The 11,903-nt window shown below is 38.0% G+C and overlaps 2 protein-coding genes across 2 annotated transcripts; one reads left to right on the forward strand and one right to left on the reverse strand.

The window, feature by feature from the left end:
* Nucleotides 1–2,024: 2,024 nt before the first annotated feature.
* Nucleotides 2,025–4,711, forward strand: pla2g1b (phospholipase A2, group IB (pancreas)). The gene is made up of 4 exons (XM_086076504.1): nucleotides 2,025–2,171; nucleotides 2,243–2,399; nucleotides 2,508–2,635; nucleotides 4,554–4,711. The coding sequence occupies exons 1-4, from the start codon at nucleotides 2,105–2,107 to the stop codon at nucleotides 4,676–4,678; spliced, it is 477 nt and encodes a 158-aa protein (XP_085932630.1). The 5' UTR covers nucleotides 2,025–2,104; the 3' UTR covers nucleotides 4,679–4,711.
* A 2-nt stretch (nucleotides 4,712–4,713) lies between these two features.
* prkab1b (protein kinase, AMP-activated, beta 1 non-catalytic subunit, b) lies at nucleotides 4,714–10,277 on the reverse strand. The gene is made up of 8 exons (XM_086076503.1): nucleotides 9,901–10,277; nucleotides 9,388–9,527; nucleotides 8,265–8,434; nucleotides 8,088–8,181; nucleotides 6,924–7,038; nucleotides 6,728–6,861; nucleotides 6,577–6,645; nucleotides 4,714–5,870 (listed from the first exon to the last, which is right to left on the reverse strand). Exons 2-8 carry the CDS (start codon nucleotides 9,508–9,510, stop codon nucleotides 5,793–5,795), a joined length of 783 nt encoding a protein of 260 aa, XP_085932629.1. The 5' UTR covers nucleotides 9,511–9,527; nucleotides 9,901–10,277; the 3' UTR covers nucleotides 4,714–5,792.
* Nucleotides 10,278–11,903: the final 1,626 nt, after the last annotated feature.

The following is an 11,903-nucleotide window of genomic DNA, read 5'->3' on the forward strand; positions in this document are numbered from 1 at the left end:
AAAAGTGACAGGCGATTACGATTTTAATTGTAATTAATCGCATTACTTCACTAGTTAACTCACGATTAATCACACATTTTATATCTGTTCTAAATGTACAATAAAAAAATCTAGGTTTTCACACTCTTGTTAACAAAAGTAGGGAAAAAATTTTTAACTAATAGAAATAGTTCAAATGAATTTTTGACGTCTAGAGCCGTCAATGGCAGTGAATGAGTTAAGTAACTGTATATCAGCTTTTGGAAGATTTTGGAAGTGATAGTTTGACACACAGCAGCAAAAAGTTAATATTTTGTCCAGAATGAATTTGGTAACTTTTAACATTTAAATACTTACAACCCCCCCCCCCCCCCCCCCCTGCTGTCGACTTAAGATGGCATAACCTGTGCTGAGGAGGTAGGTAATGACCAATCATGGCTCAGTTTGCTCACCAAACCAAGAAAAGCACAGGTGATGTCATCTTCAGTCGACAGCAAGTGGAAAAATTATTTTATAAAGTTATTAATTTACAAGAAAACTAATGACGTTATCAAATTCATTCTGAACAAAACATTAAAAGTTACATATATCAGGTAGCCTACTGATGGGGTTGAGGACCCAAAAGCAGGGAAGCAAGGCAGCGAGGATTTTTTATAAAGCTTATTTCATTTACCAAGAACCAAAACGGCAAACAAGAGTACTTGAGTTAAAACATACAATGGAAGTCTAAAAAACAATATTCTAAGTAGAAACAAACACAGGGATACAAACTATACACTTAACTGGAGATAACAAACAACCAACAAGGACTTAAAGAAAGCAGGGAACTAAATACAAACTGACGAGGCAACGAGAGACACCTGGACAAGACACACGTAGCTGAGAGGGCTGATTGGCTGACACAAGGGACTGGGTTGACAAGGACAAGAGGTCACTAAAAGCGGTCCTAGATTCAGACCAGGCAAGATACATTTAACTGTTTTGTACATTTTAACACAATTTAATTCCCACGTTTATGTAGGTGAAGCATAACACTTTTTGGTCTTGCGCATCCATTAGCTTGTCAGTCACATCTTGGCTTATACAGCTAGCTTATCTTGTCCTGTGATTTTTCTTTTTTAAGACAAAAAAAAGAGGGGTTTTTTTGTCTTAAAAAAGAAAAAACACAGGACGATATAGATTTGTAGACAAGATGATTTTTTTTTTTGCTAGCTAGCTTATCTCATTCCAATTCAAACAGAGGATAGTGGTGCTGATTCTGACCACCTGAAACATTTCCTATCTTAAAAAAACCTAGCCAAAAAGCTAGCTAACTCCTATACCTAACAACATGCTGCTGTAATATTGTTAAAATATTATATTTCAACAAAATCCTGCATGTTAACACACTTCTCTAGCGTGTTTAAAAAGGACATATAGTAAATAATATAATTAAAAAATAATCTCTTAAATTTGGGCGGTGCTGACATTCAAAGATGTGCTAAAAGCGCTAATGTTGGACACAATAAAACTTAACAAGACAGACAATAAAAACAGGGACACAAGGAAAACATAACAACTAAAATCTAAAACCAAATAAGCAAAGCACAGATCGTGACAATATACTCCATATGTTTTAATAAATCACAATATACAAAATTTCCCTTTCCGCAAAACTTGGTTTAACAATATCAGAAATGTTTGGTGGAATGATTTGGGAATTGTAGCAACTGTTTGCTGTTTACACAGCTGTGCGTAGAGCAAGACTAAAGTGCAGGAGAGAGAGAGAGAGAGAGATAGAGAGAGAGAGGGGAAAGGTCATACAATTCAAGGAAATCCTCATGTCCTTTTGTGTCTACTTCTTTAAACATGATCAAAGGACATAACTAAAATGATAAGAAGTTAATCATTCAGTTGTTGATATTTAGTAACAATTATTCATGAGAAATGGCTGATTTGCGCATATTACATCACATCAAATGAAACCATGTTTTCATTCATGCTTCAACAACTACTTAGAAGAAAAAAATGTTGGATGTGAAAGTTGAGAAGTTACATAAGATTCCCAAGTCAAAAAAAGAAATCCACTCCTCCCCATGTACTTCTTATCTGAATCTCAGCTGGTCTATAAGTACAAGCTGAGACAATGTTGCCTGTTTCTCTGCAGGCAACCATGAACCTGACAGCTCCTCTGCTGCTGCTGCTTGCCACGGGTGAGACTTCTTCATTTAAAACACAACAACAAAGCTCACTTTTACTTGATTCGCCTGTGCCATTTTACCAGCTTGTGTGGTCAGCGGGGCTCGACTGCCCAAGGCCTTATGGCAATTTGGGATCATGATCGAGTGCGCCCAGCCAGGAGTTAACCCTCTCAAGTACAACGATTACGGCTGTTGGTGTGGCCTCGGAGGCACGGGAAGCCCACGGGACGACCTGGACATGTGAGGAGGAGAAGCCAAGAGTTGCATTCAAATCATAACCAAGAAAGACAGTTCAGTGAAGAGGCTAATCTTTATTTATTTTTTTAAATGCTAATCTGCTCATTTTAGGTGCTGTTACGTCCATGACAAATGCTATGAAAGCAGCAGAAAAATTCCTGGATGTACGGCCATTAGTGATCTTCCATATGTTCAGGTTTATGATTTCACCTGCTCAGAAAACCAAGTCACCTGCTCAGGTGAGTCTGCGATACTACGCAATATTTTTATTACATTCATAAATACAACAGAGCAACGAGAGTGATGAACGCAAATGTAGAAGTTTAATTTAAAACACTCCATCAATAACAAGCATTTTACAATTTAACAAATGTCAGTTAGAGCAAAACCAAGGAACTTTTCAACCTTTTATAAAATATTTTCATAACTCTTCTGATGAAATATCAACTTACAACTAGTTGACTATTACCTTTGTCATGGCCTGAATGGGTCTGTAGCGCTTTTACTGGCACTAATCCCAGAAAAGAAATGGGGAAAATTCACAATATGAAAAAATATTGAAAGAAAAGGAAAAAAAAACTTAAATGTGAATCCGCAGGTACCAAATTGCGAATATGCAGGGGGTTGACTGTAGTTTTAACTTGTAACAACACCGCTCACCACTAGATGGCACATATGGCTACGTTCATACTACAGGCAAATGTGTGCCAAAATACGACTTGTATCTGACTTTTTTTTTATGTCAGTTTGAACGGCTCAATTCACATTTTTCCATATCCGACCTGGGTCACTTTCATATGTGGTCCTAGGTCGGATACGTATCCGAATTTTTGCAATGCGACCGCACTCTGAACGGCCAGGTCGCATAAATCCGACCTCGACGTCATCAAAAGTCCAATATGCGCTCCGCGCGGGCGAGGGCATTAAGCTTGATTTATGCTTGACGCTTCCGTGAGGTAGACGTACGTGAATCGGCAAAGTTGTTTCGAGTAACATGTGACTTTACATTTGACTTTAATTTAATCCCATTTGAAACATGAAGTATAAAGATGACATTTGTGGTGGTGATATTAGTAATTTAGCCACGCAGACGGCTCATTTATTACGCGTGGCAATGACGTGACGTCATCGTGAGGGAGAGGGGGAAAAAAGGAGGTCTCCGTGAGTTGAGGCGCTGAACAGGCTCGCCTCATTTTCACAAAATATTATTTCTACCTGCTCCTGCATCACTCCTCTGTAAATATGAGATGGTAAAAATATGAGCCCCGACGACGGACTTATTATAAAAGTCCGTGGCCCTGACATGCTGGACCATACGTATTTACTTCCGCAAACACAGCGTTGTGAGTGACGTATCTTCTTCTGCGCATGCGGATCACTTTGGGGCCGCATTACATCCACACAGCAGACAGACTGAGGTCGCAATTAATAGGTAATGTGAACGCTTACTCAAAAAAAAATCTGTTTTCACCCAAAAATCGGAATTGAGCATTAAGAGCCGCAGTGTGAACGTAGCCTTAATTAGTTGCGCTTACACCAGGTCTTATACTGCCATATGCTACAACATGAATAGGCCTAATAACTTTGTGAATGTGAAATGATATGCAGAGCATAGTATCTAAATACAGTGTTCCCTCACTTTTCACTGATGATACATTACAATCCCCCTCCCCACCATCATTTTTAACGTTAAAATGGCTTACCTTAAAAGGTACAGTGTGTAAAAGTTCACCAGTAAATGTCGCTATATCATAAGAAGCAGCCGAAGCGAGAGCATTTCGAAGCACGCGCCCTACAGTGACTCAGGGAGACCAAACCTGGCAAGCATACCATCAATAATGGAGTTTTTTTGATTAGTTCGCCACTAGATGATGCTAATTATTACACACTATGCCTTTAACCCAAAAAAAGTTTGTTTTGTGGAAAAATGTATAATGTAAATATAGAGCATGCATTTGATCCATATCTAAAATTAATTTTTGTCATACATCTGATTGGGAAGTGTGTGGGCCTATGTAGCCCCATATAGCACTGATGAAAAAGTGTGGCCCCCTCCATCATTTAAAGTTGCTCATCCCTGCATTAGATTATGCACGTGTACCCTCGGGTTGTGATATTCTTCGAGATTGATGACATGTTTCTGATGTGTCTCCATAGCAACAAATAACAAGTGCGAGGCGGCCGTGTGCGAGTGTGATCGCGTGGCAGCTCATTGCTTCGGAAAGGCCAAGTTCAACGCTGAAAACAAGAACCTGGATCCAAAAGTCCACTGTGTCAACTGAGCGACATCATCAATAAAGAAGTTTTCACACACAGCTCTTATCAAAATGCACATTTATTTATCGTTTGCACACAACAAAATGAACATTTAGAAATTAATCAGGATAGATTAGATTGAAACTGAATTATTGGTTCCCAAAAGGCACTACGATTTTATTGCTTTGGTTTGAACTCAGGGCAACTTGGACTAAATGTGGTTTACTGAGACGAAAGATTTACACAAAAGTTCTCGTACAATTGCACGAGGATTTTAACACCTAAAGAAAATGTCATGGAATGTAATTGAATGTCTCACCATGTGGCATAATCTGTTGGTCACACTTGAAGACAAATTGGAATCGAGCAAAATTGGAAATAAAAGCTACACAACATTCAACATTATAAACAACTTGCAAAAACACAATGGGCCTTATTCACATACACAAATCCCTGAATATATTGTTAATATAATTTGTGTATTCTACTCACAAATTTCGAACCTCCTCAGACCATGTGTACACATAAATAATGATGCTTTCGGGGGGCTAACATACATTTGACCCAAAATGCACAACGTATAGCGACAGTGACTTACATTTGCTAATGAGCTGACTAATGTGCTAAATAACCATGAAGGAGACTTTTCATCACCCTCATGCTGCTCAAGTGCATGTATGTGCGTATATGTATGATATAAATGGATCTGGAATTATTTAACAATGATTGATATCTTTATTATATATTGTCAGTTTGTGTGTTCAGCAAGCCTCATGATACCGTTACCAACTTTTTGAAAATTATGATAAAGATTCAGAAAGTTCCGTCTTATAAACCCTGGCTGAGACGCCGTCAAACGGCTTTATAGTCAAATATGGGTGTGGCATATGCAAATTAGAGCATGAATGAATTCTAATTCATTAACATATGCACAGATTAATGAGCTGATCACCAATGTGTCATGAATTTGACTTTACGTATACACTCAAGATGTTCGTAGAGTAGAAAAAAAATTATACGCATTAGTGAATGAAGTCCATTGTGATCAAAAATCAAATTATGAATTTAAAACAACATCAGACGGGAATGGGCATTTATTCTGAGTTCCAGCAACCATGACAATGAACTCAAAAACTCAAACTATACAGGCTTGTACAGAAGAGTAGTCACATATTTCTTTTTGTATCTGTGTGTTGCACTCAGAACCATTACGCCATCCTGGGACAAAATAAAACGTATATTACTTAGGGAAAGGGGCGTGGGGGGAGTTGACCATGTCAGCCATTAACTCATTCACTACCATTGATGGCTAGAGATTCATTCATTTGAATCATTTCTATTACTTTAAAATTGTTCCCACTTTTGTTAACAAGAGTATGAAAACCAAGATTTTTTTATTGTATTAGAACAGATATAAAATGTGTGATTAATCGTGAGTTAACTAGTGAAGTCATGCGATTAATTACGATTAAAAATGGTAATCGCCTGACGCCCCTAATTTTTTAATAATCTTTTCTTTAAAAAAAAGATTATTAAAAATTAAATAAAAAAATCATTACAATTTTATTAATTTAAAAAAATAAAATAAAAGATTATTAAAAATTAGGAGTGTCAGGTGATTATTATTATTTTTAATCGTAATTAATCGCATGAGTTCACTAGTTAACTCACGACTAATCACAAATTTTATATCTGTTCTAAATGTACAAAAAAAAAATATATATATATGTTTTCATACTCTTGTTAACAAAAGTGGAAAACAAATTTAAATAGTTTAAGTGAATTTATGACGTCTATAGCCGTCAAAGGCAGTGAATGAGTTAATAACTTTGATTGCTCTTGTATTGACTCTCATTACATTGTGCTGTAGCTAATGTTGTGACGTGTACAAATACAACAATGACCAAGCGGATGTTTGCGTTACCTTGATGGAGAGGGCGTATAGGTGATTGAGCATCACGTGGTTGGGTTCAGGCAGCAGGGTCGGGTCACACTGGGGAAGGCCAACAGAAGATTGACTTGAACTCATGTTAACTACAAACCTTGACATTACAAATGGCAGCGGTTCGGCATACAGAGATCCCCGTGTCTTTGTTGAGCAGCACTTGCAGCAAGTGTGGAGGTAAGATAGGAGGATGTTTGAGTTTGTCTTCTGGCTTGACCGTGTATGCGTCCTGCTGGTAGGGACCAGGAGGGGAACTGGACAAGTCTGGGAAAAAAATAATCAGCTCACTAAGAGTTGCTCAAAACAAAAACAAAAGTGATTAGTACCGTAGATGTCCGCAGAGTCTTGAGAGTCAATTCGGAGGGCATCAAAGACTTCAAAGTCGGTCGTCTTCACCTGGATAACGTTATTTACAGTCCCGGTTTTGGTCGTAATCACGGCCTGTGGGAGCACATGGAAGGAAGGAAGTACTGAAATACAACCAAAATATGACTTTTTGTGTAAACTTTTAGTGTGTTTTTTTCTTCAAGTAGGGATGTTTAATACCGATTTTTTTCCCCAGAAGGAGTCAACTCTTGAGTAGTCTCCAATACCGATACCACTCTTTTGATACATAACATTTCTTTTACCCTAATGACAGATACTTTTAAAGAAAGCCCTTTATATCCCAATATTAAAAAAATCCTTAAAATTGCATGAAATAAATGGCAATTTTCTATGAACTATTTTCCATTTAGTCATAAAATACATATTTTGTATAGAACGCAAAATAAAATGAATTTAAATGTAGTGGCCAGAAAAAAAGTCCCTATCAAAATATGTGGTTGTACAACTCCTTTCAACTGATACTGGTATCAACTACCGTTGCGAGTACCTTGAAATAAAGCTGGTATCGGCCTGATACCTGGTATCAGTACTCGCCCATAACTAAACAGTAAATTCTGTAGAGTAAATTTGACTCATTTAGAATACATTTAACTCGATTTAGAGTGGGATCAAATATATTTAGTTTTAGCGCAATATTTACACTTGGAAGAGAGTAAAATAAAGAATTGATTAAAAAAAAGTCACTCAAGGGTTGAGGAACGAACTCACGACCTCCATCTTGGGACACTGCCACACTACCACCGGAGCTATGCCCCTCCTACTGTTTGCTTATATCCCAGAGGAGACCATAAACATTGTTTGTTTGATCCCTTGGAGTTACGAAGATTCCAGCAGACACGAGCGATATACTGACACACAGCAGGTGCTTCGTGGCTCAGGGAGCAGATCAACTGTCTCCCAAGCTGAAGGTCGTGAATTCGTTCCTCATCGCTGGATATTATTTTACTCTCTTCCAAGTGTAAATATTACTCTAAAATTGAGTCTATTTGGTCCCACTCTAAATACGAGTCAAATTTACTCTACAGAATTTACTGTGTAGTGTAAAGTGATTAAAAAAAAAAAAAAAGACAGATTCTGAATACAGATCATATTCATTTCCTTACCCCTGTTGGATCCAACGTCCACTGTCCATCTACACAAAACTTGTACTGGTGTTCTCCCTCAGGCAGGTCCATGATTGACACAAAGTTGTTCTTACTGAGTGAGAGGTAACACACGTCATCATTCAAAAGAGTTATTCAATTATATCTCAAGAAGAAGCTGCAAGGTTCAATCCCTACCTTCGATTGAGAGGGATCTTGGTGGCCCAGTTGTTAAAGGATCCAGACACAAAGACCTCTTTGGCGTTTCCGGCCCAGCGGAACACTGTCGGCCTGGCAAGGGTTGGACATTTGTTGTCGCTCTCCAGGTCCTGCTGCCAGGCCAGAAACTCCTGATCTTCCTGTGGCGCCTGTACACAAGGTCGTTTCCATATTACTACGCTTCCCCAACTTTACTTGCTGACTTGATCATGTGATAGTAGCACGTTTTGGCACTGAGCACTGCCATGGTACACTTGAGCAAGGCATTGGAATCCCATGGGCTCAAGGGTGCGATGACTATAATTAATAAATTAATTAAAATTCAACTCAACTCATTCACTGCCATTGACGTCAAAAATTCATTTGAACTTTTTTTTTTTGTTGAAAAAAAAAACGAATTGCTATTAGTTTCACGTTTTTTCCACTTTTGTTAACAAGAGTATAAAAACCTAGGAAAAAATTATGGTACGTTTAGAACAGATATAACATTTTTGATTAATCATGAGTTAACTAGTGAAGTCATGCGATTAATTATGATAAAAAATAATAATTGCCTGATGCCCCTAATTTTTTCTAATCTTTTCTTAAAAAAAAAGAAGAAGAAAAGATTATTAAAAATCAAGGTCCTAATTTTTTTTGTAATTAATCGCATGACTTAACTAGTTAACTCGCGATTAACAAGTTAATTATTGAAGTAATACAATTAATTACAATTAAAAAAAATTATCATTTGATGCCCTAATTTTTTCATGATATTTTCTTTTTTGTTTGATTACTTAATTATTTAAACTCAAGATTAATCAAAAATTGTATCTCTCTTCTAAATGTACAATAAAAACATTTCTAGGTTTTCATACTCTTCTTAACAAAAGTGGAAAAAAAATTGAAACTAATAGAAATAGTTCAAATTAATTTTTACGTCTGGAGCTGTCAATGGCAGTGAATGAGTTAATTGTGGCCATGACACTAAAATCACTTTCAGTATCAATTTATTTAGCGCAGCTGTAGCTTTTAGCACAGCTGTTGCTTAAATGAGCTAAATGCTACACCTGATTTGATCATTGGCATTAATTGTATTGCACAGGCTCACGCTTGTTGTTACCTTTGTATCTTCCCTCTGGAAAATATCTGCATCCTCTGTGCTGTCCATCAGGATGTTGGGACGGGCCTCCTTCCCTCTTTCACCCTGACTCCCGCTGGCTCTGTCACTGCTGCTGTTCCCCATTCTGACAGCATCTAACGCTGGAAAACACACAAAAACGTACACCACTACATTAGGCGTACTTTCACAATCGAATTAAAATCGCTTTACTGAAACATCTACCTTCACAAAAGGTCATGTTTAGCTTTGTTTGACAAATTGTAATTGTAACTTGCAGTGGAGCATAATTTAATTGACATTTTGTTTGGTAGGGTGCTGTGAGATATATTTTTTTCCTCGTGTAAAATGATTTTATGCATTGTTGACAACATTTGTGAAACAACAAGCGTCACTGTACAGCACATGTTCCTGGGCTGGCCATTAGGGGCGCTATGAGACGCTCCTACTGCAAAGACAAGACAATAGTGAACTTTGTGTGCTATTCTACTTTCGTTTATATAGTATGTTACTCACCTAAAATTCTTAGATGACGTCTGGATATTTATACTCTTGGGCCAGGGAGATCATGCGGTCCTCTGCGTGAGTGGCTGGAGACGATAGGTCTTTTTTTCGCCGTAGTGTCTTTGAGCAGCAGTTTTCTCGTTTTGATGACGAAGCGGACGTGCAAAAGTCACCTTAAAAAGTAACTCAATTCTCTTTTTCCCAACCTTTTCCTCAATTTCGATTAGACCTTTAAACGCCCCGTGATCGCAATCAGACAGATTCGTTCCTGGGGGACCTGCAGTTGTGTGTTTATGTGTGTCCAGTCGAAAACACGCCCCTTCCGCCTCGCTTAATTTTTAACCCGATTTCTGCCGAGGATCGGTCGTTTTTGCTAAACGACAGAAAGAGAGTGAAAGGGTGTGAAATAAGAGCAATTTATGTTGATTTGAAAGTTTAACCCCCCCCCCCCCCCAAGTTTGTTTGTTGATTATGGCACACGAAGACATGTATGTCGATCGCGTTGTTCCTACCCGGACCGTTCTTGTTGCTCATTTTAGAGCTATAATTTATTAAATAATTTAAATCAGTATGCTTTTAAATTTTAATTAGTTTGAAGTACTAAGATTTATATTTATTTTCTTTTTTCTTTTTAAACGGTACAAAGTTCATTTTTGTCCAGCTATTTAAGAAAGTGAAAATCGTTACGTTATTTAAAAAAAATAATCATGGCTTAAATTTACAGGAAGTTATTGCTTGTTTTTGACTTATTTGTAATTTACTTAGTTATACACTTCAGTAATGCAGATGATCAAGTTTACGAATGACAACTGTACAAAGTTAAAGTAAACCCATCCTCATACTTCTGAAGTTGGGAGTTCTAATCCGACCTATGGCGTTTGCATATGTTTCATATGCTTGTCTGATTTTTCTCTGGGAACTCTGAGTTGAAGTGATTTCTTCAATATTACAAAAACAGCATGTTAGGTTAATTGAAGACTTTGAATTGTCCTTAGGTGTGAACGGTTTTATGTGTAAATTACATATATGAGCCCTGTGGTCGGTCGCCTGACAATATTTTTTAGGTACTTGGCTAGTGGCAGTGACCAAGGCACCTCTTGTGCAACTTAGATGTTCAGAATTAATTAAATACATACATTATACAAATTCGTGAGTATAGCTACCATCCTCATTGGAGAGTGGTGACCTGGAGCCTATCCCAGCTTACTTTGGGTGAGAAGTGGGGTACGCCCTGGAGTAGTTGTCGCCTGTCAATGCCATGGTTTAGCAAAAAAAAGAAAAGAAAAAAAAGTCTAACCTTTGAACATCTGTTTTAAATGTCTAATGCTTTAAAAAGTTTCTCCAACATCAAACACTGAAGAGTGAACAATTGTGCAATTGTTCATACATTTACAGAGTTTTGACAGAGAAGTGTGATTTACTGTAACTATAGAGCCCATTCAGACTAGTAGGTTATTGTCCTTTATCTGATTTCTTTGTGTTCCCACGACTATCAACTGTCGCCACTGAAGCCTGTTACCAGACACTACTCATGAAGATGCCATGTCATCAGTAATGCACTTGTAGTCCTTTCTTTGAAAAAGAAACCTGTCGTCAAACTATAACATGTTGTAATTGGGTAGCATTGTGGCCAGATGTGTTATCTAAAATATTAGAACTTCCATGAAGCACATTCATTCACTAATGGCCAGCTGCAGGTATAATGACCAGTAGCAGCCTTCATCCACAGCTTGTGGTGGCAAAACATGGCCGACAACGCGTCCTCCTGCAACACACCAACTCCACCCTCACATGCAAAGTGCTTTAGACAGATGCAGCACAAATTCCTGCACACAGTGTCTGTGAATGATCTTGCAACTACCGCCTCCACCTGCAGGTTGCGCCATGCAGACATCCTGACTGAGAGGCCTTCAGGAGCTGAAGCATCCCCTGAGACATGGAGGAAGACACGGGAAGATGGAGGCTGGGGAGGCGAGCCAATGGAGCAATACTAATGTGAAAGAGAAATCACAAGC

This window comes from Leptonotus elevatus, chromosome 5, assembly GCF_054856555.1.
Source record: "Leptonotus elevatus isolate MCC_2025b chromosome 5, RoL_Lele_1.0, whole genome shotgun sequence".
NCBI classification, from domain to species: domain Eukaryota; kingdom Metazoa; phylum Chordata; class Actinopteri; order Syngnathiformes; family Syngnathidae; genus Leptonotus; species Leptonotus elevatus.

Excerpts from the sequence above, each read along its gene's own strand:
- pla2g1b (XM_086076504.1), top strand. The coding sequence starts at position 2,105 with ATGTTGCCTGTTTCTCTGCAGGCAACCATGAACCTGACAGCTCCTCTG. Across the intron at positions 2,172-2,242 it reads GCTGCTGCTGCTTGCCACGG|CTTGTGTGGTCAGCGGGGCT; the intron begins GTGAGACTTCTT and ends CCATTTTACCAG. Across the intron at positions 2,400-2,507 it reads CCACGGGACGACCTGGACAT|GTGCTGTTACGTCCATGACA; the intron begins GTGAGGAGGAGA and ends TGCTCATTTTAG.
- prkab1b (XM_086076503.1), bottom strand. The coding sequence starts at position 9,510 with ATGGGGAACAGCAGCAGTGACAGAGCCAGCGGGAGTCAGGGTGAAAGA. Across the intron at positions 8,182-8,264 it reads AAGATCCCTCTCAATCGAAG|TAAGAACAACTTTGTGTCAA; the intron begins GTAGGGATTGAA and ends CCTCTCACTCAG. Across the intron at positions 6,862-6,923 it reads AGACTCTGCGGACATCTACG|ACTTGTCCAGTTCCCCTCCT; the intron begins GTACTAATCACT and ends TTTTTTTCCCAG.